The sequence below is a fragment of the Nyctibius grandis genome, chromosome 15 (genome assembly GCF_013368605.1).
Source record: "Nyctibius grandis isolate bNycGra1 chromosome 15, bNycGra1.pri, whole genome shotgun sequence".
In the NCBI taxonomy this organism is placed as follows: Eukaryota; Metazoa; Chordata; class Aves; order Nyctibiiformes; family Nyctibiidae; genus Nyctibius; species Nyctibius grandis.
In genome coordinates, this window is record NC_090672.1 from 12,272,128 (window position 1) to 12,298,185 (window position 26,058).

The 26,058-nt window shown below is 56.2% G+C and overlaps 2 protein-coding genes across 4 annotated transcripts in view; one reads left to right on the top strand and one right to left on the bottom strand.

Moving 5' to 3' along the window:
- Positions 1-21,170, bottom strand: part of SLC39A11 (solute carrier family 39 member 11) — a 71,140-nt gene extending 49,970 nt beyond the window's left edge. The window contains exons 1-4 of the mRNA XM_068413414.1: positions 21,140-21,170; positions 19,777-19,890; positions 18,782-18,820; positions 11,730-11,888 (exon numbers count right to left, since the gene is read on the bottom strand). Of these exons, the coding sequence (XP_068269515.1) occupies positions 11,730-11,888; positions 18,782-18,820; positions 19,777-19,884 (306 nt within the window). The 5' untranslated portion in view covers positions 19,885-19,890; positions 21,140-21,170. The remainder of the gene's footprint in view (positions 1-11,729; positions 11,889-18,781; positions 18,821-19,776; positions 19,891-21,139) is intronic.
- Positions 1-26,058, top strand: part of RPL38 (ribosomal protein L38) — a 326,451-nt gene that overhangs the window by 167,957 nt on the left and 132,436 nt on the right. The gene's annotated exons all lie outside the window — the stretch shown is intronic.

Sequence of the window (26,058 nt, forward strand, 5' to 3'; positions counted from 1 at the left end):
CTGGCCATGGCACTTAGTGCCCTGGTCTAGTTGCCGTGGTGGTGTCAGGGCAATGGTTGGACTCGATGATCCCAGAGGGCTCTTCCAACCTCATTGATTCTGTGATTAAATCCACCAGCCCCAGCTTGCTCAGGTGGGAGCAGGGTGACCCTGAGCAGAGGCTCAGTTTCAACCTCAGAGCCAACCAATCCATCCAGCAATCACTTAACACAAGAGCATCCTCATGAAACCCAATTTCCCAAGGAGGAACAGACCCCAAGGGCCTGATCCTGCAACACGCTGAGCACCGCAGCGCACCCCCCTGTGCCAGCCCTGCTGCCCGTCCCGGGACCACCAACACTTTCCCGTAGCCACAGCAGCAGGGGGATGCCCGGGGGCTCCCCGCTTCCCACACCGAGCATCTTCCATCTGGCTCCTGCAGCAGGCTGGTAGCTATGGCAGCGCTGCCGGGGGAATTGGGAAGGAAAAGGTTCATCCGTAGAAATTTCAGCATTTTCATGGCAGATCTGCCCCAGCAGCATCTCCCGAGCAGAGCTCATCAGGCGGGGAGGCCGTTCTGGTCCTGACAGCGCGGCTGGCCACGACACAACACCAGAGCCTGGCCCTGGTAACTGCAAACAGGGAAGCTTAAGTGACTGTTAAGGCAGGCTGGTATCAGCTCATCTGTAACTAATGTAACATTACTGCAAGTACATTTTATTCACTGCTAATTATCAGCCACTTCGATAACTCGTAATTCTCGAAAATTGCAAACAGCAGCTTTAATCATCGGCCTCTGCTGACAAGCTGTGAGGGCAGGAGGAATAAATCACCTTCCTCCTGTGTCACCGGGACCATGGGGACAGTCGGGGTGTCCTCAGAGCAGCCCCGGCCGTGGGGGCTCCCCAGGGAGCTGCCAGACCCTTGGCAGCGCTGAAATCCGCAGCGCTCTCGTGATCTGACAACGTCGAGCACACCCAGAAACACCGAGTTCGGCAACCCCAGGGAGGGAGGAAGCAGATTTACCAAAACCCACCCCAAACCCTCAAGTAAACCCACTCCACCCTCCAATAGGAACAAGAGGAGCACACAGAATCACTGAGGTTGGAAGAGCCCTCTGGGATCATCGAGTCCAACCATTGCCCTGACACCACCATGGCAACTAGCCCAGGGCACTAAGTGCCATGCCCAGTCTTTTCTTAAACCCCTCCAGAGATGGTGACTCCACCACCTCCCTGGGCAGCCCCTTCCAATGGCTAATGACCCTTGCTGAGAAGAAATGCTTCCTCATGTCCAACCTGAACCTCCCCTGGCCAAGCTTGAGGCTGTGTCCTCTTGTCCCACAGTCCCGGGTGAACACAGCCCTTCCCAGCAGAGGAGGTTGGGGGACCCGCTCCCAGCCAGAACCTCCAGAGCATCGTGGCTGGGGAACGGGAACGTACCTGCTGCCCCAGAGCCACCGAGGGCCACGCACGGGGCTCCGAGGGGAGCCAGGCACAGGCAAAGCCACCTCTTGGCCAAAGCAACATTCCTATTAAAAACACACGTACGGATTTTTCTCGTTGGCACGTTCAGGGCTTTGGCCTTTCCAGGAGGGAAGAAAAACAGAGCAGGAATGTTGCTGGCACCTGGTCTGGGAAGGTGACGGCCCCAGCAGGCGCTGCCCGGGAGGGGGGAAGGCACACGCAACTCCCAGGCTCCTCGGGAAACCCGGGAGGTTTGTTACAAAACGGGATGTTTTGCAAGTCATGTTCCACACACAGAAAGGAGGTCGTTTTTGTAACCTTTGCCATCACAAAAACAAAAGCATCGGAGCATTTTCACTGCTTTTGCCATGCAACCTCACAAAAAAACCCCACAAACCAAACACAAACAACTTGTTAAACCAACAAAACCCACCTCTGCGACAACAGGAGATGGGTTTCGTGTCACCAACCTCCTGTCCACCAGGAAGCCTGGAGAAACCTCAAAACACAACCAGTAAATTGATTTTTTTCAAAGGACCGGTTGCTACAGGCAGAGTTTTTGAGCACACAAGCGCTGCCCACCAAAACCAGTTAGGATGCATATACACTTCCAGTTGTTTGCTGGGAGGAACTTGCCTGTTCCAGCCAAGCCACAGCCAGATCCTACAGGATATTTTCCTAAGGGCTGCCCTACACATCACCACCACCCCAACGCCCGTGCCTTGCCCAGCAGGACATGGCAGAGAGGTTTGTGGCATCAAGTCAGCACTACAATATGAGATTTTAATTGTTAGCAATAAACCTTTAAGCCTCAGATGGGATTAACAAGAGCTTTTTCTCCACATGCTTATTAAAGCCTAATGGAGACCAGCTTCGCCTCTTTTCTCTCTCCCTGCCCCCTTCCCACCTTGTATATTTGTAGCGTGGCAACATGTATTTTTACAGCCCTTTACTATGCAAGGCTTTTTGCGAGGGTAAGAGAAAAAGCAAACAAAACTTCAATTAACAGCTCATTTTTACACCATATTCTCCTCGGTAATGATTTGCTGTCGGGGCAGACGGAATTAATGGGAAAGGGGGAACAAAGCGGGCGGCTGCTGCTGCGGGGTGGGATGTCGGGGAACAGCAGGGGGAACGGAGGGTGGGGGGATGTAGCAGGGCTCTGTTAGCCAGCCACCCCCCCTAACGAAGGGCCACACCACGCCGGCGCTGCCTAATTACATTACAGTAAAGCACAATTTCCTTTAGACCCACAATTAGCACCGGACCCGGTGGAGAAGCAGCACTGCTGGGGCGCAGCCCCTTCTCCCCGCAGCCCCCCAGCACCCAGCCAGCCCACCCCCAAGGCCACAGTTTCTGCTTTCTCCTCTCTGCTTCTTGCATAGCCCAGAAGTACCAAAATAGCACCAAGAGACGCCGACTCCTCTGCTCGTCTGCAGGAGCCACAGCAGAGCCAGGGGAGCCTCGAGCACCTTCCTGAAGCACAGCGCGATGAACCCACAGGAACAGCCCTTCATTCTCTTCAGCTTGTGCAATTAATTTGTTAATTCATTTCAGAAAAGAGGTGTAACAAAGGACAAGGCACTTCCTGATTACCACCAAGGAGAAGGAAGCTCAGGACAGTAAATCCAGGACCATCCCATGGGGCACGGCTGAATCCCGAGCTGGGGAACGGGCCAGGTCCCCTCCGACCAGCCCCACGGGCAGGGCTTGTGCTAAGCTTTCAAGACTAACTCTTTTGGGTGCTGGACTCCAACCAAGACAACCTAAAGCCCAGAAATCGAGCTCTGACATCAGCCCTCACAGCAGTTATTTATATGTGTGGCATGTACCTCATTTATAAAGTCTTGACAGGCCTTACAAAACACGTAAAAAAAACGCAGAGCAAGTGCAAGACGCCTTCCCGAGCCTGCAAATAGCCTGAAACTCCTCAAGGAGACTCATCCAGTTGGTTTTTCAGTTTGCATTAGCTCTGAAGCCTGCGGACAACAGATTAAAGTCACATCACTTTCACCACCTCGTTGATAATTAAGAGCATGATAAGGGGAGACAGGAAAACACACCAGGAAGATTTTCACACTCTGAGGACACAGACACACCAGCCCATGGCCGTGCACCCAGAGCATCCAGTGGGTGCAGAAGCCGAGACACCCATGGGGTCCCAACACAGGCAAGAGGAGCCTCAGCTGGGCTAAGCAGAAAGGAACCAACAAGCCTTTTTTTCACAAAATCAATGAGGTTGGAAGAGCCCTCTGGGATCATCGAGTCCAACCATTGCCCTGACACCACCATGGCAACTAGACCAGGGCACTAAGTGCCATGGCCAGGCTTTTCTTAAACCCCTCCAGAGATGGGGACTCCACCACCTCCCTGGGCAGCCCCTTCCAATGGCTAATGACCCTTGCTGAGAAGAAATGCTTCCTAATGGCCAACCTGACCCTCTCCTGGCAAAGCTTGAGGCTGTGTCCTCTTGTCCTAGCGCTGGTTGCCTGGGAGAAGAGGCCGACTCTCACTTCACTACAACCTCCCTTCAGGTAGTTGTAGACTGCAACAAGGTCACCTCTGAGCCTCCTCTTCTCCAGGCTAAACACCCCCAGCTCCCTCAGCCGTTCCTCGGAGGTCAGACCCTCCAGACCCTTCACCAGCTTGGTCGCCCTCCTCTGGACTCGTTCCAACACCTCAACATCTTTCTTGAAGTGCGGGGCCCAGAACTGGACCCAGGATTCAAGGTGCAGCCTCACCAGTGCCCAGCATCGTGCCCCTCTCCGGCAGGTCACCAGCCAGTTAATAAGGTGTGATGTTCCACTGGACTAAGAGCAAACGTCTGTTTGACACCGCTCACCAGCAGCCACCCGCAAGCTGGGAGGCACCGGCCAGCACCATGCGGAGCGTTGGCATTGAAGGGTGGTCACGGAGCATCTCAGGGCAGGGACTCACCCATCGTCATCGAGGGAGAAGCCCTCCCTGGGGACACACAGGGCACCAAACTGCCTCTTTACAGCTCGTCTTCAAAACAGACGGCGTGTCAAGGCAGTCTGGGTGAGTCAGAGTTTACCCTGAGAGCATTTGTGCTGCAGTTACAGATCTGTGCGGATATATTTGCCATGATCTCCGTGAAAGCAGCCTTCCCCTCCCTGACATTCACCACCCAACCAACTGCAACCTCACTCGCTGCTTCCCTGTCATTTTAATGGCAGGTTCACTTTTCACCGTGGAGGTTTTAATTTGGGGTTATACAACGAGCAAATTCAAAGGCAGATTTTCAGATCAAAGAACAGCCAAGGAACCATCCCTAACGCTCGGTGCGCCCGCGGATAAACAGGGCCTCCTTCAGAGGAAGAGTATGGATGCTACGGGAGCGAGTCTTACTGGCGATGCCATCCCGGGGCAGCTGGCTCTTCACCACAATCACAGGAAAGGGAGGCAGGGGACTCCCAACTCCTTCCCCGAGCCCGCCTGGATGCAGGCAGGGTGCATCACTGCAGCAAGGGAGCGAGCTTGAAGTTTCTCAAGCATCACCGACAGCTTTTAGAATCACAGAATCAATGAGGTTGGAAGAGCCCTCTGGGATCATCGAGTCCAATCATTGCCCTGACACCACCATGGCAACTAGACCAGGGCACTAAGTGCCATGGCCAGGCTTTTCTTAAACCCCTCCAGAGATGGGGACTCCACCACCTCCCTGGGCAGCCCCTTCCAATGGCTAATGACCCTTGCTGAGAAGAAATGCTTCCTAATGTCCAACCTGGACCTTCCCTGGCCAAGCTTGAGGCTGTGTCCTCTTGTCCTATTGCTGGTTGCCCGGGAGAAGAGGCCGACTCCCACCCCGCTACAACCTCCCTTCAGGTAGCTGTAGACTGCACTAAGGTCACCTCTGAGCCTCCTCTTCTCCAGGCTAAACACCCCCAGCTCCCTCAGCCGTTCCTCAGAGGTCAGACCCTCCAGACCCTTCACCACCTTGGTCGCCCTCCTCTGGACTCGCTCCAACACCTCAACATCTTTCTTGAAGTGCGGGGCCCGAATGCATCCCTCCCCGTGGTGCCAGCCAGACTCTTCTGGCATCGGGGGAGATCTGCTATTCCAACGTGCTCTTCCTTTTGGAAAATTTATCCTTTTTCACAATTCTGAGCCAGGCTCCAAACACTAATTGAAATTCAACCAGCAAAGGCTGAGCCATGGAGGAGAGAAAAGCCCCGTGTTACGTTACCAGCCTTATCAGTAACACCCGCTCGAGGTCACCAGCGGGGACAGAGGTGCTTTATCACAGGCACAGGTACATAACAGAGAAGGAAACGGTGGAGAAATGTGTATCCAGCACTGAAGCTCACTGAATGAAGAATTAAGCCAGGCTTTCTCAGTCCCTGCTTTTTTCACCCCCTCGCTCCCCATGCATCCCTGCTGCCAGCCCGCAGAGCCACGCTGCTGCAAGCATCATCTGCTGCTGGGGAGACTGTCCCCACAAACCTGACCAGGGTGAGAGGGGAATTTAACCCCAACTCGGATTCAAAGCATCTCTGCTTTTTGAAGCCCAAAAGCTAGAGCTAAATGTAATGGGTTTTTTTTTTTTTAAATGTTTAATGCATAACAAGACAGAGAATTATAATTAAGAGCAGCTGACAAATTGCACTCTGGAAGTAAATAACTCTTTACCTCCATTAATAAAATGAAATGCTTTTCTAAAAATTAGGATAATTACAACTCCGCGCTGTTTTTGCAAATAATTTCATCCCATCTAGCAACAACTGGATTTCAATCACTAAAACCCCTGCACACGGGCAGGGAGGGGGGGAGGCAGGCAGGCTTTCTGCAGATTATATGGGCAAACAGATTTTAAAGAAACCTTTAGGGGGTTCTGGGTGCCAGCCTCAAGAAGTGGGACACTAACAGGAGACCTTCAGAGGATGCCACGGGTGGGCTTTGTGCTCAGCACCAGGGACCACCTCTGAAATCCTGCCTGGGACAGGGCATGGGAGAGCTGGTCCCAGGCATCAGTCCCACAGGGATCCACAGCTGGCCTCGAGGAAGAGTTAGGTTGGGTTTATTTGGTAAGTTAATAACACTCCCACTCAAGTACTCCGATTTATTTAGAGCTGGAAGGGGAAGGACCTTTCCCAAAAGAAGGCTTTGCTACGGGTCCCTGACGAGGCTCCCAAAACAGGTTTCCCTTCCTCAGTCGGAGCCGGATCCTTCCGGGGACAGTGGAAAAGGGCCAGAATCCCACAAAACAAAAACAAACAAACAGAAAGGCTGTTATTTATTTTCCCCAAGCAAAGGAAATCCGAGCAAACGAGGGACGCACGAGTCAAGCCGCGGCTCACGCAAGCCCCTGTCAAAGTCCCTCTGGTCCATCCTCGCCCCTACACAAGCCAAATACTGATTCAGGCTGGATTTGGTGCAAAGCTCATGTGCCAAGGGGTGCAAAGCCTGGCTCCAGAGGGCCAGGAGGGCGATGCCGAGGTGCGGGAAGGCTTTGTGGGCGTCAGGCAGGGCTGCCGGCAGCACGGACCAGGAGAGACCGAACACAGCCTGTGCGCAGAAAAGGGCAGAGTCACTTTGAAAGCCCCAAACCACCTCACTGGAACCCCTTTATTGGCTCATTTCCCCAAGATTATGTGGCCCAAGACATGCAGCTGCCAGGCTGAGCTCAGCAAGGTGCCACCCACGCCACCGTGCCTGGGTCCCTGGGTGGCTCTGGACAGTGTTTCAGTCCCACGCTCAAAAATTTAATAAGCCAGCAAATACACATGCCCCACACACAGGCATGTCCCTTGGTTAGTGCTCGAATCAAAAAAAGCCTCTACCTGCTATCACAACGAGGATGTGCAGCTAATTAATTTTCTAGGAGGCACAGACGAACAGGAAAAAGCACATTAAGAATGGGAACTTGTGACGGGCACGTCTCGGAGGAATTAGCAAATTACATAAGAGGAACCTTTATTCCGATTATAAATTAACACCAGCGACAAGACCCAGCACATTTTTACTGCCTCATGAAATAATTAACCCATCAACTCCAGCTCCATGCAAATCAGGAGGGAGAGCAGTATTAAAAGCTTTCCATCTTCGCTGGGTGGAAGCATGGAGGCTGCCAGCACCGAGCTGGGAGGACCAGCAGCATCCTCAAAGGGCACTAACGATTGTCCTGCCTCGTTACCCAGCACACGCCAGGAATCCCTACCTGGTGCCCCCCAAAAAAGATGCTGCCCAGGGTCTAATCCAGCTAAATTGCAGTTTATGCCCGGAGCGGGCGTGCTGGTCTCTCCTCCCCCTCCCACAGCTTCACCATCCATGTGCTATTCTCAGCTTTCCCCCCGATACGTGACTTGCACAGATTTAGAAAGCAAAACAGACATCCTCGAGGCACATCCTCAGTCAAACCACACACACCATCACTGCTAAATGGCAGAGAATCCCCTGGGTACGTTTATCAAGTTCCCAAATCCTTCCCAAGGGTGCTCACCAAAAATAGCCCAAAATTCCCTGTGCAAAACGCCCCGTCCCAGGCCACGTTCCAAACAACTTGCAAGCCTTGATTTGCAAAAATAGAAGAGGGCAGGAGCACAACGCAGTGATGTTTGGAGAGAGTTAACGGGATCCAGCCTCCTACTACGAGCATCCACACACACGCACCCACTCCACTCTCATCCATCCCACGTGAAGATCCTCAGCCTGCTCGTGAAAACCATTCCACAGCCCAAAAATATTTCAAAACGAGGACAAAACACAAGCCCCAGAGCCCAGGCAGGGGTTTTGGCCGCGCTGGTCCTCCCTGCAGCACACACCAACCCAGGCAAAAGGCTTTTAAAAGGCATTTCAGTTACTATTTGTTTTAAATCTAAGGAACAGTCCACCCGTCACATGCGGCTTCATTGATTTACTCTGTACTCAGAAAAAAATAAACAACAAACCCTGTATCTAGCTGACAAAAAAAATTAAAAATCCAATTGAGATGGTATTTCCAGGACAGAATTACAGCCCTGGCCCCCCCTCCTCCCATCCCTGATCATCTCTTACACCAGAAGTATTGGCAGGCTCCTAGTTAGAACTGAGTAATGGCCCATCAGCTCCCTCCCTGGATTATATATTAACTCCTGGTCCTCCTGCAACATCTGCCCTCCTCTCCCTCCCCCAGAGCCACCTTCAAGGCTCATCAGCTCTCCCAGGGGAGACCCCAGGGCTGCCCCAGACCCCCACGTGCCGCAGCACCCATCTGGGTGCTGGACCAAGCTCGGCTCCAGCTGCAGACCTGCACCCACCACGACGGGAGTGATGGAGCTGCTTTCTGTACACGGACAGATGTTTCTGAGCAAAATGAAGCCTGGAGGTAGAGGAGATGAAGCTCATTAAGCCTCATTATCCTATTTAGCGTAATGATCGTGGAGCCGAGAGGACGTCATGCAGCCAGGGAGCGGAAAGGAGAAGGTGGTTAATAGAAGCACGTACGCACGTGGGCAGGTACGGCCGAGCCAACGTGCAGCCCCCGAGGGGTTTATGATCTCCTGCTCTGGCCAGCTCACCTTCTCCTCTTCCCTGCCCATGCCACCTTCCCGATGCCACCAGCATCCCGGCTGTGAATGCCCACTTGCTCAGAGGAGCATTTAAGGGCAGCGATATGGAAAAGGCAGGAGCGAGGGAGCTCCTGGAAGCCACAGCTTCACGGGTACTCTGCTGCGCCCGGACCCAGCATCCCACCCAAAGCCCACTCCTGGAACCCCAACAGCCTGCAGCACCACCAGGACAGGGCTTGGGGGATCCAGCAGCTCAAAGACAAAAGCAACACACGTGCACGTGAAAATTCAGGAGCAAAAGCAGCCAGGGACTGTCTGAAAAGCAGAGTCAGGGCTGGATGTGTCCTCTGGACCCTTGTGGGATTCCTCCAGGAAGAGGGAGGCCAGAGCAAGAAACCCATCACAGAAACCCAATAAAACATCACACTGAACAAACCCCAGCCAAGTCAGCAGAGCTGCAAGACAGATTTGAAGGATGAGAATAATAATACTTAACTCCAGCGTTCTTATGCGTTACAGTAGACCCAAAATAGCTACTCAGCGATCAGGGACCTACTGCACTGAGTGGTATTTTTAAGTAAACTCTCTCTCAAAGGCTTCGGGTCTTGGCATCAAAGACCCTCAGCCCCAAACCTCTTCAGTAAAGGCAACAGCGTCTCGTACGCCCCCCGATCTCCTGCCCCTCTCCATCCAGAAGCCTCCTCAAACACCATCTGAAAGCCAAGTTCTTATTTAACAAGTAGCCATAAGGTTAAACTAGAGCAAAGGAAGGAGAGAAACCTGTCAGGGCATCACAGGGGCCAAGGAGGGAAGAGAACAGACGGGTCGTTCGTTAGTGGTTTAAGATATTCCAGAAACTACCGCAATGTCCTGCTGCAGCCCCAGCTCTGCCACCGCCTCCCCAGCCACCCAGCCCAGCTGGTAAGGACACAACATGCAAGGAGACGGTTGCCAAAGTAAGGGAGAGCCCCTTTTTTAAAACTCCTGAGGTTGTTTCTGCAACGGTTTCGCTCCCAAAGCGTGCCTGAACACCCCGTTGTGCTTTGCTGTCCTCCACCAGCCCAGCATCTCCTCCTCCATAAACTCAGCTCAAGGGTGAACAAACACGTTAAAGGCTTCACATGGGGGAAATGGTGAAAGATAAAGATGTAATAGATTAGATCTGTCTTTTGTAAGGAATTTAATGACTACAGCTGTTCAGCATCATTAACCAGTTGGTCTGGGAGGTTTAACCCGCCCGCCCCAGCTCTGCCGCTGAGCAAACACCCGGGTACCACTGGAGCTGCCCGGCTGCCAGAGGGGCTGCAGCAGGAGCGAAGCCTCGCTCCCTCCCCGGGGAGCAGGGCTGGGGTGATAACAAGTCATTAAAAGCTTTTACTACCTGTTGCTATCCAGCAAACCAGCTACGGAGGAGTGCCAGGCAGAGCAGAGAGCAGCCTGCTAAAACCACATCCCTCACCCTGTCCTCCCGGGGACAGGGTGGTCCATGGTCTCACCAGCATCCCTCCCCTGCCCAACCTCAGGGCTGGTGGAAAACCCAGCCCTGAGACTTTAACTGATTTAGCAAGCAAGGCTTGTTGGAAGCGAAGTGCAACGCCTTAACCCTTGTCTGAGCAGCACTGGCTCCTGAGAGAGACGTCTGGGCTCCAAGTGAAGGGAGATGCATCTTGAGCCAAATTCCCCCACCAGCACAGCCCCAGGGATGGCTCAGGGCTGACCAGGCACTCGCTGATTTTTCAACACATTCAGCTTTAACCTCTACCCGTGCTCCTTCCACAGCATCCCTCGCCACTTCGCCAAGCCCCTGGGTACCCCATCCTCTTCCTAAAGCATCCCCAAAGTCCCATCCCCTACCCAGTGCAGAGTCTCTGCCCAGCCCCAGGAGCCATCACCGCTGCCTCTGGACAGGGAGTGCAGGAGCCCCCACCCACCGCCAGCTCTCCTGACCCTGGGGAAGGACAAGCAGCATTCTGCATGTGCACAAACTCTAACGAGGTGGGTCCAGCACAGGGACGCCGTGTTTGTGGGACACAAACCACATCAGCCCCGGGGTGCAAACCCCCTCCGAGCTCAGCACCAGCTACCAGAAGTCCCGTGGGACAAGCGCTTGGTGGCACCCACTCTCCCATGCAGCTGTGTCGAGCCAGAGGAGGCAACAGCTCCTCTCCCACTAGTATCTGAACTGGATTTAAAGCAAGATAATTGTATATTTTTTATATATATATTGAGCTGCTCCCTGCAAGCCCATCGCCCTTGTCACCGTGCGCACCAGCCGCCCTCGTCACCACAGATAATCCCCCCCCTTTCCATTAAAATAAATAAAAAAATCTTAAAAAGCTCTTTGGAAGTTTTTGAAACTGTCTCTACTGACTAAGCCATTCTTGTGGTTTCAGCTGTAAAAATCCAACAGCTTCCGATTAATTTATTTTTTTTAATCATACTCTTCGATGGTAGGATGGTTCATTCAATTTTGAAATGCTTAAGAGGGTTGGCAGCTCTGCAAATTAAACCCCTGGGCTGAAACAGAAGGTCACACCTGAACTGTTTGCAAAGTGCTGCCAGTAAAAAGAACAAAAGCAGGAGGAAAAAAAATAAGGAAGGAAGGGAAAAAAGAGCACAGAGAGCCTGAAGCTGCATTCAGCACTGGCAGAGCTGCCCGGGGTCTTGGAGAAAACACGGTTTCATTAAATCTGTGACAGAAGCCAATCTGTATCCAGCTTCTGCCCCGGCAGAGCAGAAGGAAGAGCAGAAGCCCCCAGCCCAGGAGCTGACTTACCAGCGCCGGGATGAGCAGGTCGGCCAAGTACACGAACGCTGCTCCCAGGGCAAAGCCCACGGCCACCGGGAGGAACGCGAAGGCTCCGAAGCTGCCGGACTCCTCGGCCATGTCGATAGCCGGGGCCAGGAGGGACCAGTAGGACGCGGCCAGCATGACCTGGGAGAGAGAAGGGGAGCGGTGAGAGCTGCGTGGGCACCGATGCCGCGAGGATCCAGCGAGGATCCCTCCATCCAAGGCAACCCCCGTGCCCGGCCCCAGCTGCGTGGCCGTTGCAACCCAGCAGAGCCACCGAAACCCGCTTCCCAACAGAACAAACCCCCAAAGGATGGAGGAGTGAGGGTTTTCCCCATTTTCACCAAGGGTGCTTTCACAGAATCACAGAATCAATGAGGTTGGAAGAGCCCTCTGGGATCATCGAGTCCAACCATTGCCCTGACACCACCATGGCAACTAGACCAGGGCACTAAGTGCCATGGCCAGGCTTTTCTTAAACACCTCCAGAGATGGGGACTCCACCACCTCCCTGGGCAGCCCCTTCCAATGGCTAATGACCCTTGCTGAGAAGAAATGCTTCCTAATGGCCAACCTGACCCTCCCCTGGCCAAGCTTGAGGCTGTGTCCTCTTGCTCAAAAGTCCAAGGCAGCAAATGAACCACAGGAGCTCGTTAGGGTGATTTCTGTGGGATTAGCACAGCCACGACAGCCCTTCAAACAGGGACGGCAGCAGCGTGGGAGCAGGAAAACCGCCCTCCCCTCAGGTGTTCTGCAGCAACACAACAGGTCCATGACCCCACCGGCCACCGCGCCCCAAATCCTTCCCGCACCCAGCTCTGGGCTTCTTCACAGAGCGGGCAGAGGAGGAAGGAAACACAGCCTTGATCTCAGGCAGGAAAAGAATAAATCCTGAATAACACCTGGAGCCAAAGAGCCGCCTCCGAGCTACCCGAGGGCACGCCACGGCTTCGTGACACAGAGGTTTAGCTGCCGGGGTCCCTGCCTCGCTCCCCCAGACCAAGGCAACCGCAGCACGAGGGCTTTGCAACCCCTCTGCTCCTGCACGGACCAGCACTCGGGCTGCCCCTGCCCCAGCATGCGAGCCAGAGCCCCCAGGCTGGGAGGAGACCGAGTTCCCATCCCGAACAGCAACGCGCCAGCTCCCAGCACAGACCAGTGCTGTTTCACCAACACAGTTTGCACCGGGAAAATAAACACTTCAAGGAGCTGAGAGCTTTTTTCCTTGCTTGCTACTTAGCAGGGAGGGAGAAGGAACAACTACCCAAAAGACCATAAAAAAACACAGAATTTGGGACCTATGGGGATCCCCAAGCCAGCCCAGCTCAGAGCAGGGCAGGGCAGGCTCCAGCGCTCGTCGCTCAGGGTGGTACGCGGGGTAGAACAAAGCCGAGCGAGGCACCATTTCACAAGCCTACACTAAAGACCATAATATTACCGTGCATTTATCACCTTATCGCTTCCTCTCCTCTGCTGCGTGACGTACTGGGCTGGGTTAATTAAAAAGTCATCAGCCCAGCGCAACGCCCTCAGCAGCAGCAGCCTTGGCCCTGGGTTCTTGCCCCGCAGCCATCCAGCTCTGTGGGAGCTCAGCTGTGACCAGCTCTGGGGACCGGTCCCATCACACCCTGGGAGGAGGTAAGTCAGCAAGACAAGCACAGATGGGCTTAAAAAAAAAAAATCACCGTGGAAATGTGTTCAGCTTTGGGCACCGCTCTGTACCAGCAAGGGCGGAGAAGCGGTGGCACCCACTGCCCTGCCATGGTGGGCAGGGTCTGCATCACCTCAGGGTGGACAAGGCGATGCTCCAAGCTCTCTCCCAGCCCTGCCTGCGAGCAAGGAAGCACTCAGAGAGGAGCTTTCAACCAAGAAAGGGGTGTGGGATCAGGATCCAGCAGGAACGAGCACAGCAAGCCTGGAGGTGGCAGCAGGAGGGGTGCTGCGAGGAAAGGTGACCCCATCTCTCCATCCAGCACCCCCCTGAGCACCCCACCACGTCCCACGTGCAGGGTGCTCAGAAGAGATGCTGCTCACGGCGAGGAAGAGAAGCACATAACAAACTATTACATTTTAAATCGCTTTTAAGGAAGGAATGAGATGCCTATTGCCGTAGACACCAGTCCCTGAGGGATTGTGTAAATCTCAGCTCGCTATGAGTAAGAAGAAAGCAGGCTGTCATGCCAGGCTTAACCACGGCTGTCAAACTTCATATTTCAAATGCCACCTCCTTTAAAAAACAACCACACACCCCAACGTGGCAACACAAGCAACAGGGAAAGGCTCTGCAGAGTGACATTGTCATCTCATGTGAAGATATCATTTCCCCACAGAAAACAGAGGCCTGACACTGCTCAGCCTCCAGATCCCGTCACCACCGAAGCTCCCACAGGCTCTGCTGTACACAGCTCTGGGGGAAGGTGATGACAGAGCTTTAAGCCACCCCGGCCTCACCAGCTCCTCAAGGAGCAAACCCCAGGGCTGCACCAACCCGCTGCACTTCCTTGGGAAGGAAAAGCGATTTATTCCTACACCTTTTTATGTGGAGAAACCCCTTGGCCCCACTTGGTGGGGGAGCTGGAAGTCACTGCCCTGCAGCAGCCAGAAGTGACAATGTGCCCTCAGCCCATCTCTGAGCTGGGGTGTGGGTTTAGCAGAGGTCCTGCTCACGGGTGCTAGCTCCTGCCCACCAGCTCCTACCCGTGCTGGTTCAGCAGCATCCCTCATCAGATGGTGCTCATGAACTAACAAAAGGGAGAGGATTTCTGTCAGTGAGCTGATTTAAGCAACAACAACAAAAAAAATCATACTTGATTACAAATCTTTATAATTATCCAGCCAGGGACAGAAACCCAAACCCCACCATCACTGAGCAAGCTGGTGTCAAAGGCAGGAATAAAAGAGAAGAATCCTGCCTGGGCTCTCCTCAGATCAACAAAACACGAAGCCACTTGGGCAGAGGGTCTGATCTCCTGCCCAAAGCCTTCCCCTCGCCGGCTCGCTGGCACGGGGACACGCGCCTCCTGCCAAGCTGGATTTGGACATTTTCACAAAGAGACTTCATGCTCCAGAGCCAAGATGCAAAAAAACGCCATAAATCCACCAGCTCTTGGGAAAGCAAGCGGCAGGTGATGGGAGGAGGAGAAAGCACGCAGAAGGGAGCTCTGTAGCTAAAGCATCCCTGGGTCATGGGGAGCCCAAACCCTTCCCTGGGATACATCAGCATAACCAGAGACAAAAAAACCCAGGCTCAAAACCCAACTGCCTTGTGCCACAGAACCCAGGTCTGTGTCCTCACGCTGATGGGAAACCCTCAAAACACACCAGGCAGGAGGATTTATAACCACACTGTGCCCCAACACCTCTCCCAGGGCTTGACGGGTCTCCATCGCTGATCCCCAGGCACCAGCATCTCCTTCCACGCAGGGACTCAATGCAGGTGCCCTCCCAAATCTTGGGGTGCCAACACTGCTCCCCACCCGGCCCGCAGAGCCAGCACACAGGGTCAGAGCCGCACAGGAGCTTTTGTTCTGCAAATACAGAATAAACAGGACAATGATCCTCGGCCCCAGCTGCAGCTGGTCCTGCTGGACCCCAGGGGGAGAGTCCCTACACCCCCCGTCTGGTATCACACCGCTGCGTTCAAATTAAAGCCCTCATCTCGTCCGCTGCGAGCGGCAGCGTCTCGGCACGCTCATCGAGACGAGAACAGCAGCTTCAAGGGAAACAGCCACGTAAACTGCGTGCAAATCAGCAAACCAAAGCTGCTTACGAGGGAAGGAGATCCCCTTGGCAGGACAGGAATGAAACGTGGAAGGTGAGAGCCTGGCAGGACACCTTCCCTGCCAAAATGTTTTAGTTTGACTTCATTAAGGCTCCAACAAAGAGAACGGGCCTCAGCAGCCCCATGTAAATTACTGATGCTGCTTTAAGCAGCACTGAAAGGGAACATTCTGCACCTGGTGCAGTTTAAAGAGTGTGTCTTCACCGTTTGCTGCTTCACCTGGGACAGCAGAAGAAATCAAACTGTGACCCAGCAAGAGGAACAGCCATGTGAGGCTGCAGGGAAGGAGGACTGCAAGCATTGATGATGTCTGAGAGCAGAGCAGCTCCAGGATAACACCGAGATAACAGAGAACATCTGAAAAAAAAAAAATAGTCTTATTTAAGAATATCAAGATTTTAGAGAAAAGCCAGAATTCTGCATCAGATGCCCAAGCACGCAAAGCCTCGTCTCCATGGAAACACATCACCTCGGAGGCTTCTGCATACAAAACCCTCTATTATCTGTGATTTCCAGAAAGGGGACTGAGGCAGAGAGAAACTAAACGCTCCGATATCAGGCTAGAAGAAGCCGAGCTCTGCCACACCACAGCGACCAGCCGCATGGGTCCCCTTCACCCGAGGTGACACTTGGGCCATCAGACATGGTCTCCTCCTGGCTCAGCAGTGGCAGAGAAGCTTTTAATGAATCCTGGCTTTATTTTGCTTTGCAAGCTCCCAGAAAACACGCAGGCAAATGGTTCCCAAGAGACAGACCCATCCCTTACACCCCGTCTCACCAGCACCATGCATGCATGGATCAGGGATCCCGAGCTAAGCACTAAACCAGCAAGGTTCGAATCAATACCTGCCTCAAAGCATACAAAGAGGAGGTTTGCTGGCTCTGACAGAGCACAAGGGAAGTTTAATTAAACCCAGCAGCCCAGATTTCAGAGCAGAGATAACGAGGAAGTTCAGTTCTGCCTTTCCCTACCCCGGTGCTCAGAAACAGCCCGTACGTATCTGCAAGAAATCTGCATCAGAGATGGTGTTTTAAACAGGAATCCCTCAGAGCAAGAGAAGTAGTCCATGATCAGAGCTGAAGAAACACTTCTTACAGGGAGGGAGAGAGAGAAAACAGTACAAAGAGGTTTCAAAACCAGCTGCTCCACACACTCTGCTTTTCCCCCTCCACCTGCTCCCGAGGTTCCCCCGACACTGTTTTACAGCACAAGCCTGACTGAGGCAGGAACAGCCCCTCGCCCCCACCAGCCAGGAGCCCTTCACAGCCCACCTGGGTTCCCTCTCCACTGCTCCCACCCTGGATGCAGCCAGCCTCAGCCTTGCAGCCTGCTTAGCCCCAGCATCACGTCCCATCTCCACTGTCCCACTTCCCACCCACGCACAGGGAGCTGCGGGGCAGCCCCGGTCCCTCCTGCCGAAGGGCTGGGTCAGGAGGTGGTTTCTCCTCCAGCTTCTCCGTGGACTCTTTGCAAAGCCACCAAGCACAGAGTCAAGGTGCAAGACTGAGCGCAGCCCTCGCAGGGGGATACACCAGCCCCTCGTCAGCAAAGAGCTACGGGCACATCTGGAGCCAACAGGAAGAGAAAAGTTCCAACCTCTGGTGCTTTTGCCACGTTGCTGCTCCCCAAACACTCAAGCACCGAGCGAGGACCTGCTCCCAGTGAGCCCAGCAGCCCTAGAAGCAAACATGGCACAATCACCTGTGGATCTCTGGCATCTGCCTCCAAAACAGCCAGTCCTGGCCACGCAGCACCAGGGCAGGGCTGCGGTGACCCTGGGTGACACAGGCAGCTCACCCCAACCCGCACCAGCTGCAGCAGCTCAGGCCTATAACCATCACCTAGAAACAAACTGCAGATCGTGGGTGGTTCATGTGGCCCATAAACACCAGCCCTCGGCCACCCCACCGTGCCCCGGTACCTCCCCAGCTGCAGGATGGCCACACCGGCTGCTTCGGGACACAGCAGTGCCACGGCGAGGGGACAGCCCAGCCCACGCTGTCCCCAGCAGCATCTCCCCAACGCCACAGAAGTGGCTGCGACTTGGCTTTGCAGGGACAGGGTTTGTCTTCCAGAGAAAAACACCTCAGAAATCAAACCACAGAGGAAAGCTCCAGAACAAGCGATTCCCAACGCAAGCGCTTCATGTATAAATGATGGCCCGAGAACCCGCTACAACAGACGGGGTGAATTATTCACATCATTAGCAGGTCGCAGGCACGTTCCAGGGAAGCTTGCTAGGGAGCAAACCCAGCTCTGCAGCGTTTCATGTCACCCGCCCCGGCAGGCTCTTGCTCGGTGCAGCTGGGTTTGCCCCAGGCTCTGGGAAGAGCAGACGACCTGTGATCTCCAGAGCTGCAGACAGGCAAATGTCACCTTGATCAGCGGCATCGGAGGGTGCACGGGGAGGAAGGAGCCCCACTCCACGCGCAGCCTCGCTGCACACTGCAGGATAGATCACCCGGGCTTGTGGTTCATCCCAAACCTGGCAGCATCACCCACGCTTCAGGTGCCACCTGCACAGCCAGGACCTGGCAGAACCCTGTGCCCCAGCACACCCGCCCTGGGAAGATGCACCTTCCACCTCGAGCACATCCCCCAGGCTCTCAGGCACACTCCAGCACCTGAAGGAAAACAAACATGATTTAACAAGCCTGAATGAGCCTCCACCTGCTCCCCATCACCCCAGCAGCTGGGCAGCAGGACGTCTACATTCACAAGCCCCAACACAATTTCGAGCCACACAGTTTCATGTCTTCCTTCAAGAAGGATGCAATAAGCCCCACATTTAGTGGGCACCCTTGATGTAGAGCTGCAGTGTCTTTATTGCCCCTTCTCCCAAGGGCTTAAAGCACCCATGTTCTGCAGGAGAGAGATGCACAAAGCAAGCTACACGTTTTAGCCTCCAGGACACGGGCTCTCCTGCCCATCTTCATCACACCAGCACTCTGGGAGGAACGATTCAGAAGCCCAAGGAAGGGAGAAGAGTTTAACTCATGAGCCAAACCCAGCATGGGCAGCTCGACATCCTCATGACCCCCCCTTGTGCCACCTCCACCCTCACTGAAGAGGCACCGAGACATGACAAGACGTGACCAGCGCCGCTCCGTGCCCTTCCCTGCCCCACCTGCACCTCAGACAATTATCCAAGAGACACTAACACAAGTGGGCAACCCAACGAAGCGTGGCAGGGCTGCAGAGGTGGTGGCAGGAGAACACAGGCAGAGACAAGGAGGAGGAGGATGCTGTACTTACCCCCGCGGCGAAGCCTAAGCTCCCATCTAGGATCCGCCTCTGCAAACAAAAAAAAAAACCAGAAAACACACCATTTACTCCCAGCAGAAGCAGCAGAGTGCAACCACGCCACAAACCACGCGAAGGGGGAAGCTAGTTGCATTAAGATAACTTTTTTCTCCCCATTTCTGCAACCCAATCCTCCCGCAGGAGCCCACTCCTCCACCCACCGACTGGGCTCAGCCTACCCAGTGCCCACACCAAAACGCTCTGGGGATGGGGAAAGGTAACTCGGCCTCTCCTGCCCACCTGTGCCCGCTGCCCTGCATCCCCCCCTTGAAGATTTTTATTCCTTTAACAATCTGTGGCCACAAACAAAGCCATCAGTCCTCCAGGAACCCAGCACGGACCCTGCCCGCTTCACTCCCAGGGCAGTTTTTCCTTCTTTAGCACATCACCCTCCCCCAGGAAGAAGACTAAAGTGCTGCTGCAAAGGGAACCTCACTTTACAGCAAACTCCTGAATAAATCATCACAAGAGAGAGGCATAAATAATAAATTCACCCGGGCAATTTCAAACACAACAGCAAGGGGGGCCTCTAATTTTGGAATACAAGATGACTTAACAATAAGCACTTGGCTTGTTCTGAGCACAGGCTGACCCGAATCCTGCACTGGAGACGTGGCAGCAAAACCAGGTTAGAGGAGGAGAACCTGCTGTTCCAAACACAGAGCCCTGCCTGCGGCTCTGCCCCGTGTCCCGAACGCCATGAGCTGTGCTACGGCACATACCACAGCCCATGGTCAGGAATTTGATTTCCTTCTCCTCTTCTGTGTTGACAAACAGCAGAGAAATGAGCTGGATTTTTCCTCCACCTGCCCCAGGACCTCCCAGGGCCAATGTCAAGTCCCTCACACTTGGGACCAGGCAGCCAAACCCATCCACGAGCAGAGCGCAGCCCTCTGCCCCGGACCCCCCTCACCTCCTGGGACAGAGGACGTGATCCCAGCACCCACCTGCCCACTGGAGAACACGAACACCAGCGCCGAGCCAGCCGCCGTCAGCCCCCACGTGAGGAAGGTTCCCAGCACCGACTGGATCACCGGCCCGTGCCCCGGGATCATGCTGACCTAGGAGAGACGAGGAGAAGCGCCCGGTGTTTAAAGACAGAGAATAACCCCCAAATCCCCCCCTGGTTAACAGGGGAGCACCCCAAAGCCCTCCTCACCAAAGGGGACAGAGCGAGTGTAACCACCCGCCCTGCAACACCTCTCTAAGGGTCTCTCCTAAGTTGCTTCGCAATTTAATCCGAGCTCAGGGGAGCAGGAGGGACAGGATGCACCACATCCCACCCAGTGCACAACCCCACGCTGACAGTGGGCTCAGCCCCCCGAGCTGGCACCAGGGCAGAGCTCAAACCCCGCTGAGCGAGGGGACACTTCGTCCCACGTCCCCAGGCGGTTCCCAGGCACGGGCATCACGTCCCACTTCTTGGTGGCACTTATTTGTGCCAAAAAACCAATCTCACTCGTGCTGAACGCGAATGCCCTCGCAGCACCCGGCTCGAGGTGCCCCAGGACCAAGCAAAAAGGGGAAGGAGTCCTGGGACAGGGCACCAAACCACGGCCCAGGGCTGTGCCTGAGGGGCGGCCGAGGACCAGGGGAGGGTTATCCGAGTGCTCCATGCACTGGGGAGCAGCCCAGGGAGAAGCACTAAGGAAATACACGTATGTGCTCAAATACAGACATATAAATACATATAAATACCCATGTATTTATATACAAATATATAAGAAATACACATGTATTTATACATTTATATACAAATATACAAGAAATACGCACGCTATCGCCTTCTTCCCCCCTCGAAAGCCCCCTCAGACCCCCGGCCTTGCCCCAGGGTCGCTGCCAAACCCTGGGGGTGGCTGCCTGGGTCAGACACCACCCCCCCGAGCTGCCCGGCCCTAGGGAGAGGCAGACCCCCCCCCTGCAGCCCGCACCCCCCAGCACCCCGAGTCCCCCCTCCGGGCCGCAACAGCGGGATCCCAACGCCCCACCGGGCCCCCCCCCAAACCCTACCGCGGGCAGCCCGGCCCTGGCGCCGGTGCCCTGCACCTCCGGGCCCTACAGCCGCCAAGCTGCTGCACCACCCGGAGCCGGAGCCCCCTGGCCCCGTCCCCGCTCAGCCTCAGAGCCTCCGGTCCCCTCAGGCCCCGTCCCCGCTCACCCCCGGACCCCAGAGCCTCACGGTCCCCCTGTGCCCCGTCCCCCAGACCCTCACGGTCCCCGTCCCCACTCACCCCGGGCCCAGAGCCCCTTGGTCCCCCCTCCCCAGCCCCGCTCGCCCCCGGAGCCCCAGCGGGCCCGGTCCCCACTCACCGCCCAACGCTCCCGCCGCGGCCCCGCCGCCACTTCCGGGTGCCGGCACACGTGTCGTTACCGCCGCCCCGCCCACCACGGCGGCGACAGCCAATGGGAGCGCGGCGGGGGCGGGCCGCCCGCGTCTCTGCGTTTCGGGCGGGCGAGGCGGTGGGAGAGCGAGGCGGGCGGGCGGCGCGGGCGGGCGCGGCAAGGGGGAGGGGGGGTGCTCTGGCACTGCCAGCCCCGGGCACGGCGCAGCCCCCCCCGCTGCAGGGTGACCCCTGGGCAGGGCTGCGTGAAGGCAGCTCGTGGTCCTCGGGCTGGGGTGCCCTGAGAGCGTTCCTTCCTGCCACCCAGCAGCTCCTGAGCACGGCCCCGCCACTGGTGTGATGAGCTGTGCCCGTGCTGCGCAATCAGTCGTGCTCATTAACAACGGGAGGCTGCACCTTAATGATCAGCACCTTAATGATCAGCACATGGCAGCCTGCTGGAAACAACCCCCTACCCATCACCGCTGGCATCTGTCCCGGCACGGCCTTCAGATGGTGCATCAGGCACCGCCATGTCCTCTCCCACCCGCTGACGTCCCCTCGAAGCACCATCACGGGGCACACGGCCAGGCCCGCAGCCCCGTGTAGGCTGGCACAGACGAAGCTCCAGCAGCGATTCCTCCCCTGGCAGCAGGGATTGGGGCTCACAGCGATGGCCCCGGGGCAGGGGGAGCCCGGCCAGCCTGGGGGCTCGCTGCTCCCTCACGCTTTGTCACGCCAGAAGGTGCCGGGGGTGGCAGAAGGACACAGCCAGCTCTTGGGTGACACATCCCTTCTGTATCAGAGCGTTTATCTTCTAACAGCCTTTGATCAGCCTCCCCTGCCACAGCTGGGAAAGGTCAAGGCCATTTGAAACCTCCTTGATTTAGGATTTAATCAATGCCCTCTAATTGCCTGCATCCTTCATTAGCTCCCGTAAGAAGGCAGATGCAGCGCGAGATGCCAGCTGGGAGGGACACGGGGACAGAGCAAACGGATCTGCCCCCGCTGCCCCCGGGTTTCCTGGCCAGCTGTGACGGAGGCGCTGGGGACAGCTGGTGAGCCAGCAGGGCTGGCCGTGGGGACACAGGGACACGGGAGCCTGCCCTGGTCTGGGGGCGGCTGGCAGGGATGTCCCTGCCTGGGGACGCGTGGGCAGCCCCGGGCAATGGGGACAGTCGTGATGGCAGCGAAGCATCAGCAAAATCAGCTCACGCTCCTGCTTCCCTGGTGTCACTTCTGCGTGCGGGGACACCTCCACGTCACCCTCCCCAGGGTAACAGGGCTGCCCCCGCACCAACCCTGCCTGGTCCTGCCCGTCCTCTGCAGCTCAGCCCCGGCGAGGGACGGGGACAGGGTCCAATCCGTCCCCCTCCTGCTGCACCCCAGTGCAGGCAGGCACGGGCAGCACCAGGGAGGGCTGGCAGCTCTGGCGTGGCCCCTGCCTGTACCAGCGCCAGGAAGGATGACACCAGCAGTTACAACCATACTTGGAGACCCTAAAATGCATTTTCAAACAACAAAAGGGGCACAGACTCTTGTGCAGGATCTCTCATTAAGGTGCGTGAGACGCTGCAAGGGGCAGCACCGCAGCCCCAGCTCCGCCAGGACCCAAATCCCCTCATTCTGTTGCAATAAAACTCCTCAGCGGTGCCCGGGGTAGCTGTGACAGGCAGAAGGTGCCAAGAGACACATTCCCAGCACAGCGATGGCCCTGGGCGCCGCGGGCTGAGGCTGGGTTGGAGGTGCCCCAAACGTGCCTCTCGCTGGGGTCCCTCTGTGTCCCCTGTGCCCAGGCTGGGCTCGTGGCCGGGCTCTTTCCCAACACAAACCCATCTGTGCTGAGCTGGGGCACGGACGGAGCCAGCCTGGACCCGCACCAAGGCAGCTGCCAAGCCGAGGGAACGAGGACACCCAGAGACGTCCCGGGGATGGGGCACAGGAGCAGCACAGCACCGCAGGCAGCGCCAGGCAGGACCAGGGCACGCCACCTCCATCCCATGAGCTAATGGCACCTATTAGTCACAGGGCACAAAGTGACAGCTTTATGCTTCTGCGCCGGCTTCAGGCTCGCCGTGAGAGACACAACGGACGCGGTGCGATGCTGGGCGAGCGCAGAGTCCCGCTGGCACCGAGCTGCGACCCGCGGCTGCCGAGAGCAGGAGGGGACGCGAGTACCAGCGGGTCGGCGCGTGCTGTAACCACCCCCGACATCTCGAGCTGGTGCAGGAAGCCTGGCTGCCAAACGCTGAGTGCTGTTAAGTCCCCATTTAATGCGCACGACTCCAACAAGCCAGGCGCAGCGGGGAGAGGCACGGGCAGGAGCAGAGATTTCGGTTGCCAAAGGCTCGTTAGCATCAGGGCTTTAGCGACGTGATTCACGGGGAACATGTGCAGCAGCTTTCGCTGCAGCCCAGCCCTGGCACCCTCGGTGGAGATCAATAAACTAATTACAGAGGCAAATAACAGCGGGGTGAGAATGGGAGAGGGGGGAGAGGGACGAAGGAGCAGGGAGGTCTGCAGGGATGGAAGAAGCTGCATGTGGAGGGTGCAGGGGACCTGCCGAGGAACCTGCATCCCGCGGGGTCCCGGTGCTGCCGGGATGCCACCGCCCGCCCTGGGCGCAGGTGAAGGCGCCGGCGCCTCTCGCTCCCCATCCATCACCGCCGCAGACGCTGCTGCCCGATTAGATCACGTCGTCCAGCAGCATCCAGGCTGGCTCTGCCCTGCCTTGGGGAGCGCGGGGAGATGGGCCAGGCCTGTTTGTCTGGCTAATTAGCAGAAAGCAAAGCCTCCCCCAGCCCAGGCATGCCTGTAATTGAGCCAGCAGCCTCCAGCCGGGCATCAGCAGAGCCACCAAAGCCACTCGTGGCTGTCAGGCTGGAAATGGGCAGGGAAAGGGCAGTGCCACCCAACGCACCCACAAGAGAGGAAACACCACAGTCATTTCTGTCTGCGCTGGCCCTACGGCCGTGGGGACAGCAGGGTCCCTCCAAGGGCGGCGTGATGGGGAGGAACAGGCTGAGATGAGAGGGAGCTTTGTCCCCCAGCACAAACAGGGTCCAGAGCGACGACCTGGCATTTTTACAACAGTCATTAACAGAGGTAATGGGAGAGACCAGCAGAAGGGCTGTGGGCAGGGGTGGTCCTGAGGAGAGCAACGGACAGGGCTGAGACAGGCAGGGCATGCGCAGGGACCCCCTGGCACCCGCTTGGGACCTGAAAGTGGGTGACTGGTCCCATGCACCCCCATCTCTCGCACGGGGCGGCTGCAGGCGAGCGGCACGCAGGAGGAGTGGGAGCAAACCCGTCCCCTCCTGCCTGCTGGGGAACGGCAGCTGCCTCCCAGTTCCTCCAGTTCCCCATCGGAGAGCCCCACCAGTCCAACACAGCCTCCCTCGTTCCCACAAACTACCGGAGATCTGCTGATCTCCACGTATCGGGGAGAAAGGCCGGCTCACCCTACCCCTCCGTTGGCAGCCCGAGCCCCAGCTCCTTACAACACTCCTTTCCAGGACAGGGGTCGAAAGCGCAGTTTTCCACAGGGAACCTTGCGGAACAGCTGGGACTGGCTGGCAGGAAACTTGGAAGGACTTAAAAAACTGCTCTGTGGTCACGTAATCCCCATGCCCCTCTCCCAGGGGCTGTATCGGCCCTCGAAGCCGTGTGGGAAGAGGCCGTGCGTTTCTCCTCTATCCAGCCCTGCCAGTAAATCGCTTTTCAGCAGAGGGGATGCTTCCCAGGCTAAAGGACAAAGAGGAGTTTATCTGCCAGCACCAAACCAGCTGCCTGGGGAAGACAATGTCTCTGCAAAGCAGGGACCACCCAGAGGTACAGACCAGACCCTACACCAGGCTATAATGCAACCCTAAATCTAAGCAGAATTAAAAATATCTTCAAAAGGCTCAAGCACAGCTTCCCAATTCAGCCAGCACTGCGGCTCTCCTCACGGGATGGATATCAGCTCGGATCAGCCCCTTAATACACACCGTCCCACTGTTTCATTAGTTTTAGGGTTTTTTTTAATGAAGATCAGAGGTGACACGCAACGGGACACCCCAGCCCCAGCGGGCAGCACCCCACAGAGACCCGATCCCACATCTGCATCAGCCAAACCTCCTCCTTCCCCATCCTCCCTCCTCACATACTTTTACTGGGGTATTAATTTCCACACCACTTATTCCAGGAGCAGCTTTCTCCAGCCTCCTAAAGATTTATGAGGCTGATCATGAATCTCGCTCGTGCTCCAGGACCCCGTGTCTCCACATCCACCTTGGGAAGTGCATGGCCAAGTGTAAACGAGGACTCCCAGCCCCTCTTGCCGCAATCAGCAGCCTCGCTCCGGGCTCTTTGTTCCAAGTCACTCCTAATTTCCTGCGTGCTATTGTCTCTTTGATAAGTGGTGGAAGGGGGGAGGAGAGGAATAGCTATTATTTAATTGCTTTCAAGATCTCAAACAAACCAGAGCAGAGGTTATCTATCTCCCCCAAACCTCTCTTTTTCGGTCTTCCTCCTCCAGTCATCGTTACTGGGTAACTACAGAGGGAGAGGCTGTGGCAGTAGCCACCCGTGTTGTGCAAGTCCCCAGAGACCCCAAAGCTGTGGGCAATCACTGCGTCACCTTCCCACCTCCCCCAGGCTCTGCTGAGCCAGCGAGGACCTGCCTTGCCTTTGGTGGCAAGCTGCAAAATCCCAGGGCCAAGGTACTCCCAGCTTCCCGGGAGACTTTGGGACTCTCAGACACCTCTTGGGGTCTCCAGCTGGGGTCACAGCGTGGCCATCACGCTGCCATCGCCCTGCCCCATCCCTCCCCCCCGATGGTCCGGGGGGCATCAGGAGGAGCTGAGCCCTTTGCACCATCACTGGGACCAAAATGTTGCTTCTGTAGCAGGAGCCAGGCAGCGAGGC